The sequence below is a fragment of the Fusarium falciforme genome, chromosome 6 (assembly GCF_026873545.1).
Source record: "Fusarium falciforme chromosome 6, complete sequence".
Lineage (NCBI taxonomy): Eukaryota > Fungi > Ascomycota > Sordariomycetes > Hypocreales > Nectriaceae > Fusarium > Fusarium falciforme.
Genome location: NC_070549.1, coordinates 3,326,718 through 3,346,564, shown reverse-complemented (window position 1 = coordinate 3,346,564; position 19,847 = coordinate 3,326,718). Strand labels below are relative to the sequence as shown.

The 19,847-nt window shown below is 45.6% G+C and overlaps 2 protein-coding genes and 1 pseudogene across 3 annotated transcripts, besides 1 other annotated feature; 1 reads left to right on the top strand and 2 right to left on the bottom strand.

Moving 5' to 3' along the window:
• Positions 1–4,967: 4,967 nt before the first annotated feature.
• On the bottom strand, positions 4,968–5,467 carry NCS54_00861700 (annotated as a pseudogene). The gene is made up of 2 exons: positions 5,261–5,467; positions 4,968–5,207 (listed from the first exon to the last, which is right to left on the bottom strand).
• Positions 4,968–5,467: a sequence feature.
• Positions 5,468–6,226: 759 nt separating this feature from the next.
• On the top strand, positions 6,227–10,897 carry NCS54_00861600 (ZEB2-regulated ABC transporter 1; the record flags this gene model as incomplete). The annotated part of the gene is made up of 4 exons (XM_053153996.1): positions 6,227–6,956; positions 7,006–8,045; positions 8,098–9,027; positions 9,077–10,897. 4 exons carry the CDS (start codon positions 6,227–6,229, stop codon positions 10,895–10,897), a joined length of 4,521 nt encoding a protein of 1,506 aa, XP_053009971.1.
• A 2,744-nt stretch (positions 10,898–13,641) lies between these two features.
• Positions 13,642–15,913, bottom strand: NCS54_00861500 (Hypothetical protein; the record flags this gene model as incomplete). The annotated part of the gene is made up of 4 exons (XM_053153995.1): positions 13,642–14,760; positions 14,808–15,402; positions 15,455–15,493; positions 15,552–15,913. The coding sequence occupies 4 exons, from the start codon at positions 15,911–15,913 to the stop codon at positions 13,642–13,644; spliced, it is 2,115 nt and encodes a 704-aa protein (XP_053009970.1).
• Between the last annotated feature and the right edge of the window lie 3,934 nt (positions 15,914–19,847).

Sequence of the window (19,847 nt, the reverse complement as noted above, 5' to 3'; positions counted from 1 at the left end):
TAATTATTAAATAATATAATTTTTATATAAAAACTAAAATATAATACTATAAATCTTATAGAAAACTATAACTACTCCTAATTATATAATAACTATAAGACTTAATTACTATAGACTTTATTACTAAACTACCCTTATTAAAAAAACTAATTATTAAAAACTTTTATAATAATATTTTTATTATTATAAATAAACTTATAAAATTTTCTTATTTTATATCTTATAGAAAATTAATAATAACTAAAGAATTTACTTACTTTTTTTATTTTTATATTATTAAGATATATAATATATTACTTAAAATTATTATAAATTAAAGATTATTATTTATTTTAAAATTCTAATAAAGCCTTATAAAATACTTAGGGATTAACTATAAGCTCTTTATTATATATTATAAGAAAATAAATAAATAAATTAAATATATAAATTAAATACTAAAATAATACCTTTAATATTATATTAATTATAAATAAACTAATTAAATTAAAAAGCTATTAGCTATATAGCTAGCTTATAATATAGCTATAAATAAAAGTATAAAAATTATATTAACTTATATTAATTTAAGATTTATATTAAATATATATTAATAAATATAAGATATTATTATTAACCCTAAAATAATTTTTATTAGTAATTAATTAAAAAACCTATATAAAGAAATAAAAATAAAAATAAAATTTATTAAAAATAAGATAATAAATTATATTAATAAGAAAAAAATTAAGAGATTAAGTTTCTTAGAGAGAAATTTAATTTATTTTATAATAAAAAATATTAAAATAAAATAATAAAATAAAAAACTTAATTATAAATATATTAAACCTTATAAAATTAAGTAAAAAATCTTAGAAAATAACTATAAATTAAACTTATTACTAAAAGTTAAGCTCTATTTAATTATTTATATTTTATTACTTAAATTAATTAAAAATATTATTTAAATTAAAGCTAATAATAAGCCTAAAATAAAAGTTAATAAATTAAAGAAATATATTATAAAAAATATCCTTAATATAAATAAAATTAATAATAAAATAATATATTTTATTAAATAAAAAAAACTACCTAGACTTAGAAAATATATAAAAACCCCTAAAATACCTTATTAATATATAATACCTTTTAAAAAACTTCTATTAATAATATTAAGATTAAATAAAGGTAAAGTATTAAAAAAATTATTACCTAAGCTAAGAAATACTTAATTAATATTATTAGGGATATAATTAACCTAGAGATTATAAATAATAGCACCTTTATAAGTATCTAATATAAATAAAATATTATTTTATTACTTTACCTCTTAGAGACCCTAATAAGTAGCCTCTAAATACTTCTTCTTTACTTAGGCCTAAATCTTATAAATATACAATAAATAGCCTATAATAATCGCTAAGTAAGACTATAGCATAGTTATTTCCTTATAAAGCCTTAATAAATTATTACTAGCCTTACCCTTATTTATCTCTAATTTCCTCTCGTATTTTATTAAATTAATAATTATAAGATAATATTAAAAATAAAGAATATAATAAGAAAATATAAAAAAAGATTAAACTTATAAGATAATACTATATAAATATTATTATAAGACTTTTTACTATAAATATACTTATTATAATAAGTAAAATCTATAGATATTAGGCATCTTTTACCTAAATAAAAGTAATAAATATAAGGTATATTAGCCTCTTTATTAATAAACTTAATAAAAAGGGCAAATATATTAATTTTTCTATCCTTATAGAAAGACTATTTAGAGATATAATTAAATATTATATAATATAATAATAAAAAGTCTAAGTTAAGATATATTAAAAATAAAACTAAGAAGATAAAGGTATATAGGTCTTAAAAATAAGACCTAATAGAGAGAAGATATTATATTATAACCCTCGCGGCTATATTATATAGTCTCTATAAATCCTAAGTCCTAAACCACTAATTATAATAAGACTAATATACTAAGGACTAATATTATTCCTAGACCGTATTAGTCTTAGAATAATATTACGCCTACTCGCGATTAGCTTTACTTAAGGAAGTCAAAGTATATAAAATATACTTATTATACTTTCTTATATAATAGCTATAGTAACTATTAATATAACTTAGTTATACTTAATACCTTTAAGTATATTACTAGATATAACTTATACCTATTATTACTTAGATTACGCCTAGTACTTTCTATTAATATAAACCTAGCATGACTAGTTTATCCCTTAGGAAATATATAATTGTTATAGATAGTATATTATGTTTCTTTAATAAAATAATATATAAAGTAATAAGATAAGTTTAATAAGGCTTTTAGGAATTATAGGGATAAGTATTAAAGCCTTATAAGGAGCTATAAGTTATGGGAAATAAATACTAAGCTATTTTAAGCTATTAGGTAATTTCTTATATATAGAAAAGGGTTAAACGCTGCGTTTCTTAATTATTATTATTATCTTTTTTAATAATTAGTTTTTTAAAAATAAAAAGCTTTTAAGCTTTTTCTCTAAGAATAATTATTATTATTATTAATTAATTAATTACTCTTATTATTTTATATATTATTTAGTTTATATAAAAATATATAAAATCCCTCTTTTAAAAGTTACTTAAAGAAAATTATATACTAAGTTTTAGCTATAATTAGTATATTATATTTCTCTAGTAGTATATCCTAATATAATTTACTAATATATATCTTAGCTATTATTATAAATCTTTACTTAGGAGTAAATTTATAATTTTTTTTAGCGATTTTTACTTATTTTATTACTAAAATTATATATCTTAGGTATTATTTTAGGTAGTTATTCTTATATTAAAATTAAAGCCTATATCGCAAAGTTATATTATAAAGCAGGGTTAGGGCGGGGGGTATTATTAGACTTTTAGCTCGTGATTTTAATATTACTTAATTATACTTAATACCTTTAAGTATATTATTAGATATAATACCTCTTTTTATTTAAGCATAGCGTAATTAATTTATTTACTAATATAAACCTAGCATAACTAGTTTATCCCTTAGGAATATATATAATTATTATATTTAAATTAATATACTCTTTTGCTTTATTGGGCTTCTTATTATTATGTAATTAAAGGATAAAGATAATATGTGAAGATGGGGGGGGTAGTAATGTGGGTCTATTATTGTCAGGCTTTTGGCGTAACATCTTATCCCTTAAACCTAACCCTAAGGGTGGTTGATATAAACGAGTCTACGCTTACTTGGGGGAAGGGGTGTATAGGTTTTTTACATCTTCTTCATTTCTTTGTTTTCAGATCTCCCTAGATTGTTATTGGCAACATGAGCACAACCTGGTGTATTACGTTTGCCCCGAATCAAACATCAGAACTCTTGCATCAACACAGCCGTGGTTGTTCCTCTCCAGGGTTGTGATTTCTGGAGTAAAGCCTCGGATTCCCAAAGTAGTGCTCTTTGCCGCCACTCTGACCTACCCTAACCCTCCTGTGTATCCCATCTGACCACTCAAAGTCCTCGAGCAGAACCTGGGGTAGCGTGATGGGGGAGGAAGCCATCCGCAACCCTTTCCGACATGTTACCGACCAAGATCGACGTGGCAACCCCCGACCAGCCCAATAGGCGCTGCATCAGTCACACTCCCTCGCCAAGTTCCTTGCCGCATTCCTTCAAGAAAAATGAGGGGTTCTCGGCCGGGAACACGGAGTTGCTAGGAGTCCGTCCGTCGAAGCTCCGTGGTGGTGTGTTCAAGTCGGCGGATGCCATGTCCGAGAATGCGTTGTAGTTGATTTCCGCTCCGCGTCGTGAGAGTCAGAAACGGGAGGATTTACGAAGCCAAGTCCGCATCGTTGTGTGTGTGTGTCGATGCAGGGATATCGACCAACTACGAGATTAAGAATGGGGCGGAGGTTTTGCGTATTGGGACAACTCACGCGATGCTGATGTTGAACGGAGCAATTATCAAGCCCGGATACCGTTCAAGATTCGCGAGCGGTTGCGAATTCCCATAATGAAGACACCGAGTTGCGCTATTTGATCATCGCCAATCGGTTACCGCATTCCTAAGCGATGCGAGAAGTCAAACCGACAGGCTAAAAGCGGGTAATCTACTCCGTACACTGGAATCTATAAAAAGAAGAACATCTTCATGATTCAAGAGAAAACACGCGTATTGGCCCGCGGGTTCGGGAAACGGGTCTCTCTTAGACCCCGATGTCGACAACTTCAATTAAAGAACGGTGGGTTATGGGGAGACACATGGCGATTAAGCTCATGGCATGCCATGAACAGCGGTGCCACCCGACCCTCTAGGGTGACGCTATGTGGTGATCTTTCTGGTCACCAGGCCAAGGGCCCCCAGGCACACCGAATCCCATTGGTCGCTCCTCAGCCCTGCTCGTCAACCCTGGCTTTTAGCGCCTGGTGGACACGACTGAAGGGGGGCCAGATCTGTCCGAGGACCTCCAAGTCCCCCGAATTTTGGCGTCTGCGGATTTCGGTTCTTCTTTGCCCGACTTGCGCACAGTGTGTAAGCGGACATCGCGATATTCCCCTCAAGCAAGGCCAAGCAAGGGGTGTGGGTATCTGAAGAGGTATTAAACCATGCATTCCCGTGCTTTGTATATAGAAGTAAGAAGGACTGTCATTATCGATCGTATACTATCATCCAAGCTCCTCTCCTCGACAACAGCCATCTCCAAGTAGAATGGTTGCAAACCTGGGGTTCGCGGGGGGTATCGTTGGTATATACAAGTCGGCCCATCCAATGCCGTCCTAGAATTCCGCTCCGGCGGACAATTCAGGTTTCTTGAAGAGAAAAAGATGGCACTTGGCAGGCGTGTGATTGGGATGGGTGGTCTGATTCCAGATCAGAGTGTCGAGTAGCGACATCAAGAGACGTCAAAAGGGCCGTTGGAAAATGTGGGCTGCAAAGGAAAGGCCGGACGTTGTTCCTGTCAGAGGATCAATGACCCTTTCACTTGGTCGCCGTCGTATATGGCTCTGGGCTTGATCCTCTCTTGATCTCATCGTCGTGAGAACTAACAGGAGACTGCTCGCACTGCTCTCGGGGGCTGCTCTCGGGCGTTGGGAGTCGGATACAGGTGCAGTGCCTGAGCAAGGCCTCACATCTTGCAAGCCTCTCCAGAAGATCTTGATTTGGACGTCTGCGCTTCCTTGGAGGAGCGGGCGTGCTGGGCGTGCAAACTGCTTTGAGCTTTTATGGTGAGTCTTCTCGATGATTGCCATTGACTGTCGAGGTGTCGTTACCTTGATGCAATTGGAGCATGGGCTCTTTCTATCGCACTTCTTCTTCCTTTGCTGGCAGAGAACACAAGCAAGAATCCTCTTGCCTGCCGCCTTCTTTGGTTGATCTGGGTTATTTGGCGACATCTTGGTGGGTGCTCGACCGTACCGGTCCACCGAATTCGAGACTGTGTCGGACATTTTTCGTATACGCTCTTTCCGAGAATTCGCATCTACGGGATTTGCGAGATGCTGGTTTTACAGAAGATGTCGGCTTTAAAAGTTTAAGCAGCATCAGCTTAAACTTTGGGAATATCCAACTACCGTCTGAGCCCTTGGATGAGACCCCAGGATATCACGAGGGTCCACCAGGCCAGACCTTGATACCCCATCAGGTAACAGATCATGCAACAATCCAGTGCACGGCTAGGTACAGGGGTGGAGAGATGTTATTGGAGGTTCGCAGTCCTCGAGGAGGGGTGGGCTCTGCCACACCCGGGCATCGGGTTCTAGATACGCCCCGAGGGAAATCTCCACTGTATCGTGACATTTGTTGTCGAGCAGGGGTGTCAGCTCGGAGTTGAACAATGCCAGGGAAACACTTTTCCTGACGGGTCGTTAGAAAACGCCGCTGGACCGCTGACACTCGTCGCTTTCGCATTTCGGATGTTGCGGTTTGCTTAAGCCCGCCTCTCCCTGAACTTCATAAGGCGAAGCTCCTCTTCGACTTTAAGCTCATGAGACATGGTTCCCAGTCAGCTTAAGCACCCAATAGCGGATCCCGTCATATTCTTATTCTTTGGGGTACAAGGGTTCTTTACGACCCAGAATCCGAGTTTTCGGATGAGTCTACTGATGCACCAGTGAGGCCTTCACTGTTGTCCACCACTTACTTATACGGACATAAGCATCCATAGTCCTCACTCCAACATCAACACGAGCCCATCTACTAGTATCCTTGGACTCTACACATACCTTTACTCAAGATAGCTGTCTACTCATTCCACAATGGCATCCAATTCCCCGGAGGGCACCACCTCCCCGCCGGGAGACATCAGCCTTGATCCAGCAGCCATACAACCTCCCAACACTGAGACACATTCCAACATGGGGACCGACTCGACTGCCAATGACTCAGCATCGAAAGATATCTCTGCCGGCAATGAAGCACGCAAGGAAACCGACACCCCGGTACAGACAAGCACGGAAGATGAAGATGAGGACTCGGAGCTGGAACGCAGACACAGCATCGTTCGCGACCTGGCACGACAGTACACCCACCAGAGCCAGATGTCCTCTGTCAGCGGAAACCCCTTTTTGATGGAAGACGAAGAAAGCCCCCTGAATCCCAGAAGCGAAAAGTTTAGGGCCCTCACCTGGGCAAAGTCAGTGGTCAAGCTCCTCCACGACAACGGCCTCTCATCTCGAAAAGCCGGCGTCTGCTACCAGAACCTCAACGTCTTTGGCTACGGACAGCCTACCGACTACCAAAAGGATGTTGCGAATATCTGGTTCGAGGCAGCTAACTGGCCACGACAGTTGATGGGGTATGGAAAGACGCGCATTGATATTGTTCGAGACTTTGACGGCATTGTACGGAATGGGGAGATGCTGGTGGTTCTTGGCCCCCCTGGTGCTGGATGCTCGACGTTCCTTAAGACCATCAGCGGAGAGACGAGCGGTATTTACGTGAACGATGATGCGTACTTTAACTATCGAGGTAAGCCGTGGCAGAGGTTCATATGGATTGCAAGCTAATGCCACGATAGGAATCACGGCAGAGGAAATGCACACCCAGCATCGTGGTGAAGCCATCTACACAGCCGAAGTCGACGTGCACTTCCCCCAATTGAGCGTCGGCGACACCCTGGATTTCGCAGCCCACGCCAGAGCCCCAAGAGATGTTCCAGCTGGTATCGACAAGGAGACATTCGTTCGCCATCTCCGTGATGTCGTCATGGCCATGTACGGCATCACCCACACAGTCAACACACGCGTAGGCAACGAATACGTCCGAGGAGTGTCTGGCGGAGAACGCAAGCGAGTCACCATCGCAGAAGCTTCACTCAGCGGCGCCCCCCTACAATGCTGGGACAACAGCACCCGAGGTCTCGACTCTGCTAACGCAGTGGAGTTTTGCAAGACCTTGCGTCTCCAGACGGAATTGTTCGACACTGCGGCTTTTGTCTCGATTTATCAAGCTCCTCAAGCTGCGTATGATGTTTTCGACAAGGCGTTGGTTCTGTACGAGGGTCGGCAGATCTACTTTGGTCCTACCAACGAGGCGAAGCAGTATTTCATGGATCTCGGCTTCGACTGTCCAGCCCGTCAAACGACGCCCGACTTCTTGACGTCCATGACAAGTCCCCAGGAACGAGTTATTCGAAAGGGCTTTGAAGCTCGCGCCCCGAGAACCCCAGACGAGTTTGCAGCAGCCTGGAAGAATTCTGCAGCCTACACCAAGCTTCAGCAAGAAATCGAAGAGTACAAGCAAGAGTTCCCTATCAACGGACCCGAGGCAGAGCAGTTCAGGCAGATCAAGCGAGCCGTGCAAGCCAAGAACCAGCGTCTCAAGAGTCCATACACCCTGAGCTACGGACAACAGACGTCGCTCTGTGTGTGGCGAGGCTTCAGGAGGTTGGTCTGCGATCCGGCTTTGACTCTATCGATGCTTTTCGGAAATTTCTTCATGGCCTTGATCGTTGGAAGTGTTTTCTACAACCTGGATCAGTCGACGGGTAGCTTCTATCAGAGAGGCGCCTTGGTCTTTATGGCTTGTCTGTCTAATGCTTTTGCCAGCGCTCTGGAAGTATGTCAGAACCCCCCCTTTGCGAAGATCTTGAGACTAATGGTGATATCAGATTCTCACTTTATATGCCCAACGTCCCATCGTTGAAAAACACAACCGCTACGCCTTGTACCACCCGTCAGCAGAAGCAGTCGCCTCTATGCTCTGTGATTTACCGTACAAAGTCCTCAACGCTATCGTTTACAACCTCACGCTGTACTTCATGACCAACCTGCGTCGAGAACCGGGAGCCTTCTTCTACTTCCTATTTATGACGTTCCTGGTAACGCTCTGCATGTCAATGATTTTCCGTACCATCGGTTCAGCTTCGAGGACACTTTCCCAAGCCATGGTTCCCTCGTCCATTCTCATCCTGGCTTTGGTCACGTTTACTGGCTTCATCATTCAGATCGACTACATGCTGGATTGGTGCCGATGGATCAACTACGTCAACCCCCTCGCATACGCCTTTGAATCGCTTATGGTCAACGAATTCCACGATCGAAAATTCGAGTGCAACGTCTTTGTTCCCGCATACCCCGATGCAGACCCGATCAACCGCGTTTGCTCAACCGTCGGCTCCGTCCAGGGCGAGCCAATGGTCGACGGAGATGCCTACATCAACCTATCCTTCAAATACTACCACGCGCACAAGTGGCGCAACGTAGGCATCGTCATCGCCTTCACCATCTTCTTCCTCATCACATACATGGCCTTTGCCGAATTTGTCAGCGCCAAGAAGTCCAAGGGTGAGGTTCTTGTGTTCCGAAAAGGCCACAAGCTCGCAGGAGGAAGGGGAAACGATGCCGAGTCAAGTCCAGCAGGCCGCGGGGCCATCACCGAGAAGGAGGGTTATGGAGAGGGGCAGCCTTCCAACTTTCAGTCGACGAGTGTTTTCCATTGGAACAATGTGTGCTATGATGTCAAGATCAAGAGCGAGAACAGGCGAATTCTGGATAACGTTGCTGGTTGGGTCAAGCCTGGTACAATGACGGCGCTGATGGTACGTCTTCCTTTCTGAATGTGTCAGATCTGATACTTACATGTTACAGGGCGTTTCTGGAGCTGGCAAGACCACGCTTCTGGACTGTCTGGCAGACCGGACGAGTATGGGAGTCATCTCAGGGGACATCCTAGTCGACGACGAACTCCGCGACGCATCCTTCCAACGAAAGACAGGCTACGTTCAACAGCAAGACCTTCATCTGTCCACCACGACCGTTCGCGAGGCCCTCAACTTCTCAGCCCTCATGCGTCAGCCAAAGCACATCCCGACAAAGGAAAAGCTAGCCTACGTCGACGAAGTCATCAAAATGCTCGACATGCAAGACTATTCGGAAGCAGTGGTCGGAATTCTCGGCGAAGGACTCAACGTCGAACAACGAAAACGTCTCACAATCGGCGTCGAGCTAGCCGCAAAGCCCCCAGTTTTGCTCTTTGTCGACGAGCCAACATCAGGTCTCGACTCTCAGACATCATGGGCTATTCTTGATCTGTTGGAAAAGCTTGCTCGAAGCGGTCAGGCTATTCTTTGTACCATTCATCAGCCTTCAGCTATCCTCTTCCAGCGGTTCGATCGACTATTGTTCCTGGCCAGCGGCGGAAAGACGGTTTACTTTGGCGACATCGGCGACCATTCTAGGTCTATGATTGACTACTTCGAAAAGAACGGTGCAGATCCTTGTTCGCCAGACGCCAACCCAGCTGAATGGATGCTTGAAGTCATCGGAGCAGCCCCGGGCTCAGAGACGGAACTCGACTGGCCACAGGTTTGGAGAGATTCGCCCGAACACGCCGCAGTCCAGGAGCACCTCAAGGAACTATCCCACCATCACATCGAAAAGGACACAGATACATCCTCATACGACGAATTCGCGGCAGACTTCAAAACCCAGCTTGTCCAGGTTACTCGTCGTGTCTTTGAGCAATATTGGCGAACGCCCTCATACATCTACTCCAAGGCAGCCCTCTGTGTCCTTGTTGCTCTATTCGTCGGTTTCGTCTTTTACAACGCACCAAACACGACTCTCGGCTTGCAGAATCAGATGTTTGCCATCTTCCAGATCCTGACCGTGTTTGGCCAGATGGTGCAACAAACCATGCCGCACTTCGTTATCCAGAGGGATCTTTACGAAGTGAGGGAGCGTCCATCAAAGACGTATGGCTGGCAGGTCTTTATCCTGAGTCAAATCATCGTTGAGATCCCCTGGAACACGCTCATGGCCGCTTTGATGTACTTCTGTTGGTATTATCCCATCGGACTGTATCGCAACGCTGAGCCGTCTGATGCCGTCGCTGAACGAGGCGCCCTCATGTTCCTGCTGCTTCTTGCTTTCATGATATTCACTTGCACCTTTACCGACTTTGTCATCGCAGGCTGTGGATCAGCAGAGACGGGCGGCAACATCGCTAACCTTCTCTTCATGATGTGTCTCATCTTCTGTGGTGTCCTCGCACCCCCAAGCTCTCTCCCTCGCTTCTGGATCTTCATGTACCGTGTCAGTCCGTTCACATATTTAGTGTCCGCCATCTTATCAACAGCCGTGGCGAATACAGAGGCCGAATGCGCACCCAACGAGTACATCCAGTTCCCGCCACCATCGGGACAGACTTGTCAAGAGTACATGGATCCTTATATGAGCAAGGCCGGTGGTTACCTCACAGACCCCAACAACACCAACGAGTGTACCTACTGCACCATTGGCGACACGAATCTGTTCCTTGCTGGAGTGCAATCCGATTATGCAGACAGGTGGAGGAATTTCGGTCTGATGTGGGTGTACATCATCTTTAATATCTGCGGCGCATTGGCACTTTATTGGCTTGTCAGGGTTCCCAAGAACAAGAAGGGCAAGAAGCAGAAGAAGGAGTAGGAGTGATAAGGGGCGTGGAGCGCGCAAGATCGCGGCAACATAGACGGGCTCATTGTTCTGTTTTGTTTTGTTTAGTTACCATAACCGTTACTTTCAGCAAGTGTATATCCTAATAGAATAACCAAAATATGGCTGGTTTCCCATGCGTCAACGAGTTTTCCTTACTCCTAGGATCGGGTGTGATTTAGATCTTGCTATTTCGTGACGATCCAGGTCTTGGTATTTTTCACGGAAAACAGAATTTGGTGCGACCATGTTGGGCCAGTGCATGCGGATTCTGGGATAACAGCTGATCATTCCCATTCACAGGCTCCGGACGATTTCGAACGCACAAATCAGACGATGCTGACCTGTAATGCTCTGGTGAATCTCGGGGATCTTCTGGCCCGAGATTACTTCATACTTCTGGGGTGAGGATTCTGCAATGATCTTCGCCTCTTGCCAGGCCAGTTGGCACTGCTCATGTGCGTCAAAGGTGTCGTCGATGTGGGAAGCGACTCACACAGGATTGTGCTTCATCCCAATGTGATAGAACGAGCGCTGGACGGTCATCATGGTTCGAACGTCGTCAGGGTACTGAAGGAGGATTTCAACATGGGAAGCACCATAAAATTTGCATCCATCTGCGCCTCGTACAAAGGAAGTGATGAAGACATCAATTTGCGAATGCTTTTCGTCGTTGAACTTGAAAATGGCGGTGGCTTTCTCAGTAGAGCTCATGTGGCAGAAGTCAACGGACTTGAGTCCGGCCTTTCTCATCTCTACATTGGTCGACCTGCCAAGTTGTAAGCCATTGGCAGCCAAAAAGGGCAAAATGAAGGCAAAAACTCACTTCGCTGCCTCGTCATCTCTGACGTAGACCAAGACACGTTTGCCTTTGGTCTTGAACTGGGAAATGGTTTGGATGACATGGGGAATCTTCTTTTCCAGGGCTTCATCCCGAAGCACCTTGGTGAAATAGGCATCCGATTCTGGCCCGAAAGTCTAGACTATCTCTTCACCCCATGGGTGAGTGATCGTCGTCCATGGAGAGTTGGGAGGCATAGTGGGGGAGAACGGCCTAAGAGAATGTCAACACTAACTCCAAGGTACACCAACGGCGTGCTGTGCGATTCTGATATTGTACTTACGGAACAAAAGCGCTTTTCCGTGATACTGAAGGCAGAATCAAAGGGCGTTTGACGTACAACCTGAACATTCGCCCTAGGTATAGGGTAGGTAAGTAGGGGGGCAGTTGTTGCAGTGCCTAGAGAAAGATGAGTGACTCTTAGAGTACCGCTTGAAAAGGATGATAAAAGGGAGAGAAAGAAGAAGAGTCCGAGGAGGGAGGAGAGAGGCGTTATATACCCGAGAGAGGGCGTTTGATAGTGATTCACAGTCGAACCAATCAATAAATGAACCAACGAAGGCCATTGAGTCTGGCAAACAGCCGATATCAATGGACAAGATTCTGATTGTTCTTACTCAAATTGGGTATTCAGGCCACCGGCTATTTGTACTACTGGCTACCGATGAGCCATCGCAGCTTTGTATCACCAGAGGAGTAAATAGCGAATTCAGCTCCCTGTAATGTGAAAGACAATACAACAGAACGCCATACAACAGTCTTGGTCTCATGGGCCCGGAAGCCCAACCAAGAACGTCTTCTCCCAGAGCCTGGGTTGGTCGGAGCTTCTTTCTCTTCTGAGGACTCAGTGGTGTCGTAGACAGCGCCAGACTAGCCTGAGGACGTGGGCGACTGAGGAGGGGGTTGGGGGTTATGGTCAGCGGGCTAGATGTCGCCTGGATCCGAAGACATCTTGGTTCCGGTTGACCTCTCCTGATATCTTGTGTGGATGTGCCACCTTCGAGATGATGTGGGTGGTAGAACTTCAAACCCACCTGTTGTTCGCTCATTGGCAGACCATGCTGCAGGTTGCCTCCAGGGCCTGACGTGTATTGTCAAGTGAGCCTACTTACCTTAGCCAGATGTTTCCCCTTCTCTCCATTGGCCGCTGAGCGTATCGTGGTTTTGACGCAACCAGCAAGCATGATCATAGCGTCCAACATATTCTTCTCTGTTCCATGAACCGCTTCTGATGGAGAACGCCCACCACGTGCACGAAGTCCCTACACGAACGATCCAGTCGATCGCCCTCTACTACCAGCCAGGACAAGAATTAATCGCGCATCATATTGACAGAAGTCTCTCGCAATCCATGAACGGTGTGGTTCTACACAGCGTCAATGGCCGAATAAAACTTGCCTTCCCTTTCGATCTCAGGCTTGTCCCCGTTCAACTGATTGACCATGCCTCGAGGATAATGCCTAGGCCTCTAGCGAGTGTCACCTAAAGAGATACACAGCCATAAAACAGCACGAGACACCGAGGAAAACACGAGACAGGACTCCATATTAGCTTATCCTTCCCTAAGGATAGTTAACGAGAGATCATAAAAAAGAATAAAAAGGCTCTAAAGCATTCCACTTATTATACAACATCTGCTATGATTTTGTTATATTTTAGCTAAATCTCTTTACAATACTTAAGAAGAATTAGGTAACACTCTTTGACGTTCTAGCGTTCGTTCATGTCTTGATTTACGTGCCTGGCCACGGACGTTCATCCACCTTGTGGGAGCATCTGGGTCAGGTCCTGCGAACATGAGGCCATTCGCGATTCACGCACCAACCTAATGGATATGGATTTAAATATGAAAACAAGTATATAAACTACAATGGTCTCAAGTCTTCGTGCATGTATATCAAAATGCATCAGACGACTCCTGACTGTCCGCAATGACTGAGTGGTTCAGCGCGGCACCGAAATTGAATACACTTTTCTCCTTGGGATTCTCCCGAATACCAGAAGATTCTGGATCATTTCCTTGGCCAAACTGTCTTCCAGGTGACCATGCCCACCGCACCAGTGGTGGCTTGCCAGCAAACACAGGTGAGCCAGAGGGTGCCCCGTTACTTGGCTTTTCAAAATCCCGCGACCGTCGCGGTGAGTCTGAACTTTGACAAGGCGAGCTGGTGCTGATTCGACCCCTCGAGGTGTTTGGCGTGGGTGTGGTCTCGGCTGACGCAGTGATTGTGCTTCTAGAGAACGGTGCCGAGTCGCGACTTTTTAAGCTAGAACGTCCACCTGTCGAAGATCTTGGCCGTGGTGTTGTCATAGATTTCCCATGGCGCCACAGGGTTGTCGTTTTTTCAGAGAATTCATGGTCCGAAGACTGGGCAATTGAAGCTTCAGCATCAGAAGCCTCGGCGACCGTAGCGTCTTTATCAGGAAATTCAAGGGATGACGCAGCCCATGACTCCCTGTAGTCGGAATCATTGGGGTCATCGTTGTCAATCGGCGGCTTCTGAGTTACGGGGCTTGTCTGTTTAAGTTCGGTCTCGACGGATGCCTGGGTTGCCTTGGTTTGCGGGTGACGGGTGGCAGGCAGCTCCTGGGTCAGACCGAGAGCCACCAACTTCTCCCTGACAACCCGATCGACTTCATCAGATAGAAACTCCCTCTCCGACGAGCAAATTTGGTGCATAAGCAAACCCAAAAGCAATGGTGTTACCTTTTGATGAGCCGTGTTGTCAAGCTCCATGGTGGCGTGGTCTTCTAGTAGTGCCTGAACTATAGGCAGAACTTTTCGGCGTTGCTCGGTGGTCTTGTGACGACGGAGCATTACCTCGCTCCATGGGCTTTGAGTAGCTTCACGGTCGAAACTTGACCTACAGTGTACATGATCCCATTGCTCAATGTATGAGGATATCAAAGGTTTGAAGGCTCGCACAGCCCAGGTGTGCGTGTTCTCCAAGATGATCTGAAACCTCACAACATCAGCAATTCTGGTCATGTCGCCGCTCCAAATGGTTCGCATGATCTAAACACTCTATTAGCACAAGTGGAAAGACTGATGGTTGCACTCACGTAGCCCTTGTCACGCTTTTTAGTCATCACCTCTTGCGTGTCCCTACGGGTACAAGGCGCATCAAAGTTCTTGGCAAAGTACATGAGCCAGACCGTAACACGGGGCCCGATGGTCGTCACTACTGGAATCGGTGGGATGTGCCCGTGATCCGGCAGCTCGACGGCGTACTGCGCTGCATCTTGGACCAGTCTGATGGCGCACGCCGCGGCATTGGCGGCCTGGCAACACACAACGCGTCCAGATCTTCCCTCTATCTCTTCCTCCTTTTTGTGCTCGACAATGAGCCAAGGATAGCATTTGAGATTTGCCTCCATGGGTGGTTTCTGAAAAATTCGAAAAGGGGTTGGCTGCAGGCCAAACTCATGCAACTTCTTCAAAGTTGACCATGAAAAGGGCTCCATGATGGATGTTTCTTGATGGAGGTTCCATTGCCGAGCCTCGCGATCCACTACCGTCGGAATCCCGATCTGAAACCCAGAGTGGTACATGGGCAGGTAGAATGCCTGATCTGGTTTTGGGCATTTGAGGCTCTCAAAGGACCCAATGCCAGGGGTGCCATTCGTCTTAAATAAGTCCCACAACTCATTGGTTTCTCTTGTATTCGAGTCAGCTACAGTATAGGAGGAGAATGAGTAACCGGGCACACCTTTTCACGCCATCGTAGTAGTAGTTACATCGAGAGACCCTTGGTATTGTCGTCAGCCCTAGGTGTTTAACTGTAGAGGGATGGTACGTGTTCTTACCGTCGAGAATCGTCTTTGGACACTGAAAGACTATCGCTAAGAGGCTCAAAGAAATGTGTCTCGAAAAAATTCTCCCATTTCTTTTCCAAGTAGCCGCCATTAACTATACTGGTAGCTTTATTGAAGGCATTGCTGGCGGCCTTCAAAGCAGGATCTATGTCTGAGCCGTCGCTTGGGCGCTTGATTTGTCCGTCACTGGAAACAGCATCGAACAACTCTTTGTGACCACGGATTGGGCAGGAAAAGTCCAGCATGCATCTTCGCACGCGCACTACGCGCGGAGGTAGCACTTTGCCGATTAAGTGTATCTCTTCATCATAGAAGATGTTCTTCTGGCCGAGCTCATACCGGTCCCAAGGCATGTTGAAAAGGTGATGGAGGGGACGAGGAAATGAAAATTAGGAAAAAGTGAAGGGCAGCTGACGCAGTCCTTGCCCCCTCTTTTAGTCTCGACTGCCCAGGTTGATGTATGTTGGTTGATCGATGCATCTTACAACCAACTGCATAACATCCGTTTCAGCTGGCGACCAGCAAGGTTGTCGTTGTATGTGATGTGGAGAAGGGTGCGGCGATATGTCCAGATGTGGTGTGATCTCCGCGCCCGTATTGGCAAAGGTAAAATGACGAGGGCTTGTGGGATAAGATGCAGTTGCATGGGGCTGTTGCCATTATTGCTTCCTACAAGACTGAGAACAATTACTCACGGGATGAACCGGGCTCATTTAGTTTCTGCACGGGCGGATTCAGCCATATGGTGCCAGCGTACGAAAAGGAACAGACTCATTAATGCGCGCATTCGCACTTAACTGCTTTGCCACCTTGAAGTAGCTGTTATAGGACCTTCTCGGGCAGTAGCACATGTATAAGCTGACTCTGAGGACATGAATAGCGTCTATGAGAGCGCGACCATATAGAATAGGTTCACCCGGACGGGGGGCAGAATACAGGCCGAGCCTTGGTGGAATATCTCAAAGGAAGAAGTCACATGTCTACCTTGGTCTGAAGGGCCATCGCGCAAGCCACAAACTTGTCTCCTACTCGGCGGCTCCTCGTATTAACTCCTTGCAAGGAGTTACGATGCTTATCTCGGCCGACAAGTAGGCATAAACACGCACCCATCCACTGCAGCAGAGCAAGTTCAATCTCCACGCCCGCGACAAGACGAAAGACTTCACATCCCACAATTGAACCGAGGGCGCTACTCAGCTCCCGCTGCAATGGCCAATCGGGAGAAGCATAGGACGCCACGAAAACAACAACAGTCCCCCAGAAGCCCACCGCCGCTCAACAGGTTGCGGGAGTACATGGCGTTGGGGGAGTTTTGGGCTCGTGGTGAGGTAACGTATCGTAGGTGCAGAGGACGCTAAATAGCTGTATGCACTTATGGTGGAGAGAGAGACATGTCAGTCTTGGAGTCATGAAGGTTTTGCCATGTCTTTTGTCGCTCTGTTGAAATGATATTTCGAACCGTCAATTGGCTCATCGTGCATGAGCTCATACCAGTCACGTCTTTCACTACACACGCGGCAAAGCGGTGATAATGAAGAACGGCGATGATTAAGCTGTTCAGTCGGACAGCGCAGCTAATCAGTCAGTTAGGTGTTCACTCGCCGAAGTCAAGTCATGTAAGAAGCTAACGCAATTTCAGTTTCTCCTTGTACTTGTGTAAAAGAACCTCCGCAGCCAACTTCCGCTAAACTGGTCTCCCCTTTTGTTGTTCATGTAGATCCTCATCGCGGATCCAACATCTCCCACCCTCTCACTCCATCCGCCACCTTGTCCAGCCTGCATATTTAGTTGCCTCTGAACCATGAGAAGAAGCCTCTGCCTGAGCCCTGTGCAGCAGACGACGCATCCGACCATTGCAATCTTGAAGTTTCCAGAAACACCGTTGGAACCTTCATCTTCATCCTCAACCTTGACCCCATTGACGCCGCCGTGCTCATTTCCTCGGTGGGAGTGGGCAATGCTGGTGTCCCGCATCGCATTCCCTGCCTCTGCTGTCGGACTTCTCGTGCCTGCGAGTCCAAGTGAGCGTTGTTCGGCGATGGTGCCATACCAGACGGCGTCCAAACTGTCCCTTTCGCCGGGACTGTTGTCCGACTTCATGTTAGTGACGCGCCTCTTCTTGAAAGCTCTGAAGACGAAGAGAGCAGCCTGCCAGTTATTGTGCGTGAAACCCCAGATCTTGGGCGATTGGTCATCTTCTTGGGGAAAGCGCTGGGGAAACGACGTGAGAAGACGGTACAAAACGGCGATGTAGGACAGCATGGGATCCACTCCGTGGTGGGTGATGGTACCCAATTGTTCGACGGGGACGACGCGGCGGTCGCGGATCACAACTCCTGGGTTTGCGTCGAGTTCAGCACGGAGGTCGCGATGGTAGGTGCGGGCGAGGGAAATTTGCTTGACCATGGTGGGAAGACGTGGTAGCTTCTGACCATTCGAGAGCCGGAAGAAGTCATACACAACCCGTGCAACTGCAACAAGAATCAGTACCAAACCACGAAATTTGTGCAGGAGATCACTTACCATCTCGGTCGAGCCAGGTGTGGAGCTGATGCGTGTTGTCAAAGCCGACGAGGCCAGCAACTCAAGTTGATTCCAAATCACCAGGGTTCAAAAATGTGACACCAGCAAGTCGACTGTGCACCTTCGCCTCGTGTTGCCGGAGGTGATGGTCCAGATTGGTGAGCTGGCTCACCTCTGGACGTCGGAAGCGTACAGATACCTGAAAAAAGCCGCGCTTGCTGCCCTCAGGCCATGGAGTGCCTGCCTTCCACTGGTCCTTTGTGAGGATAATCATATTGTTGATGACAGGAATTGGGTGGACCTGGACAGGGCGAATGCTGCTGCCGTTGTAAATGGGCGATGGCAGATGTCTCAGGGGAGCGTGAGAATCCTGAGCGGCGATGGTTATGACCAGGGGAAGTTCGGGGTCGACATCTTCAACTTTGATTTGACGACTTTGATTCGCGGGACCAGCTGCAGAGGATAGCCCAGGTACGTTGGGAGGCATGGTACCGGCGATGTTTGGTCGGAAGGGACAAGATGGTAGCAACTGGGTTGAAGATGAAAGTGAGGATGAACGCCGATTGGTTGCGTTTACAACAATTTGTGAGAGTTGGTCATCAACTAAAAACATTTGAGCTTCCCTCAGTATGTAAAAAGCAAGACTCAACTTGTCCAAACGGAACATCTGAGGTTGACCGACGAGGAAGAAAGGCGGTAGGTTGATGCAAGGCTCTGGTGATGTGAACTGAAAAGGGGTAAGGGCGAGGTAGAGGCGGTGCCACGTTGACACAGGCAAGGTGAAAAATGAAAGTGCAAAGTGAAAGTGGAAAGTGTTCATCGATGAAAGGTTGCTAAGTCGAAGTGAACACCCTGAGTGCAAAGAGCGTTGACGTGCCACCTCCAGTGGTGGATAAAGCAGGACTACCTCGAAGGGAGGAAGTGGTGGGGATGAAGGGAAAAAAAGAGAGACGGCTTGGGTCAAGATTTGCGGCTTCTGATACTTGAAAATCAACGGAATGACAGTGATTCATTGTCACAAAGACTCAGTCAAGAACTTGGACTTGGTCAACGACCACCGTCTTTCCATCGTCTGATTTATTTGCCGTGGCACTTTACATGTCTCTTTTCAAGGGAACTGCCAGATCTTCAAATGTGATACTGGATGAGTGGATGCCAGAAATGGATGCTGGCTTCCATCAGCTGATGAAAGAGGGCCCAATGAACACTGCTATTCCCTAGGGCCTCTTTCATCATATGATAGAAGCGGCGCACCCTGACTGCTGTTATGCTCTCACTTAGTCGACGTAGCACGTTGAGAATCTCGCACACACCATTTCTCGAACCTCGACTTCGCTTTACACGTGATTTCAAATCGTATCTCACTTCTCGTTAATACCCACTCTCTTCCTGTTCGCTTATCTGCAACATCCACACCACTGATCGGCAGCTGCCCGCGCCTCTCTGCGTTACTCAAGGTGGCACGTTGAAGACTTCGCCTCGCTCGTTTCTTGTTAACCTCTGCACTTCCCTACGACTCCCTCTTCTCTCCTCAATATCTACCTACTCACATCTCTTTAACATCTTACTGCTCCTCAACGTGGCACCTCGAGAATCCCGCCCCACGCATTTCACTTCGATTTCTATGCCTCTCTTTAACTTAGCCATCCCTCTTCGATCTCGACACTTCTCTTCAATATCTGCCTACAAACAACTTCACGCTTTTCTCAACGTAGCCTATTGATAAAATGGCCTCACATGCTCCTATTTGGCCTAAGTGCTTTC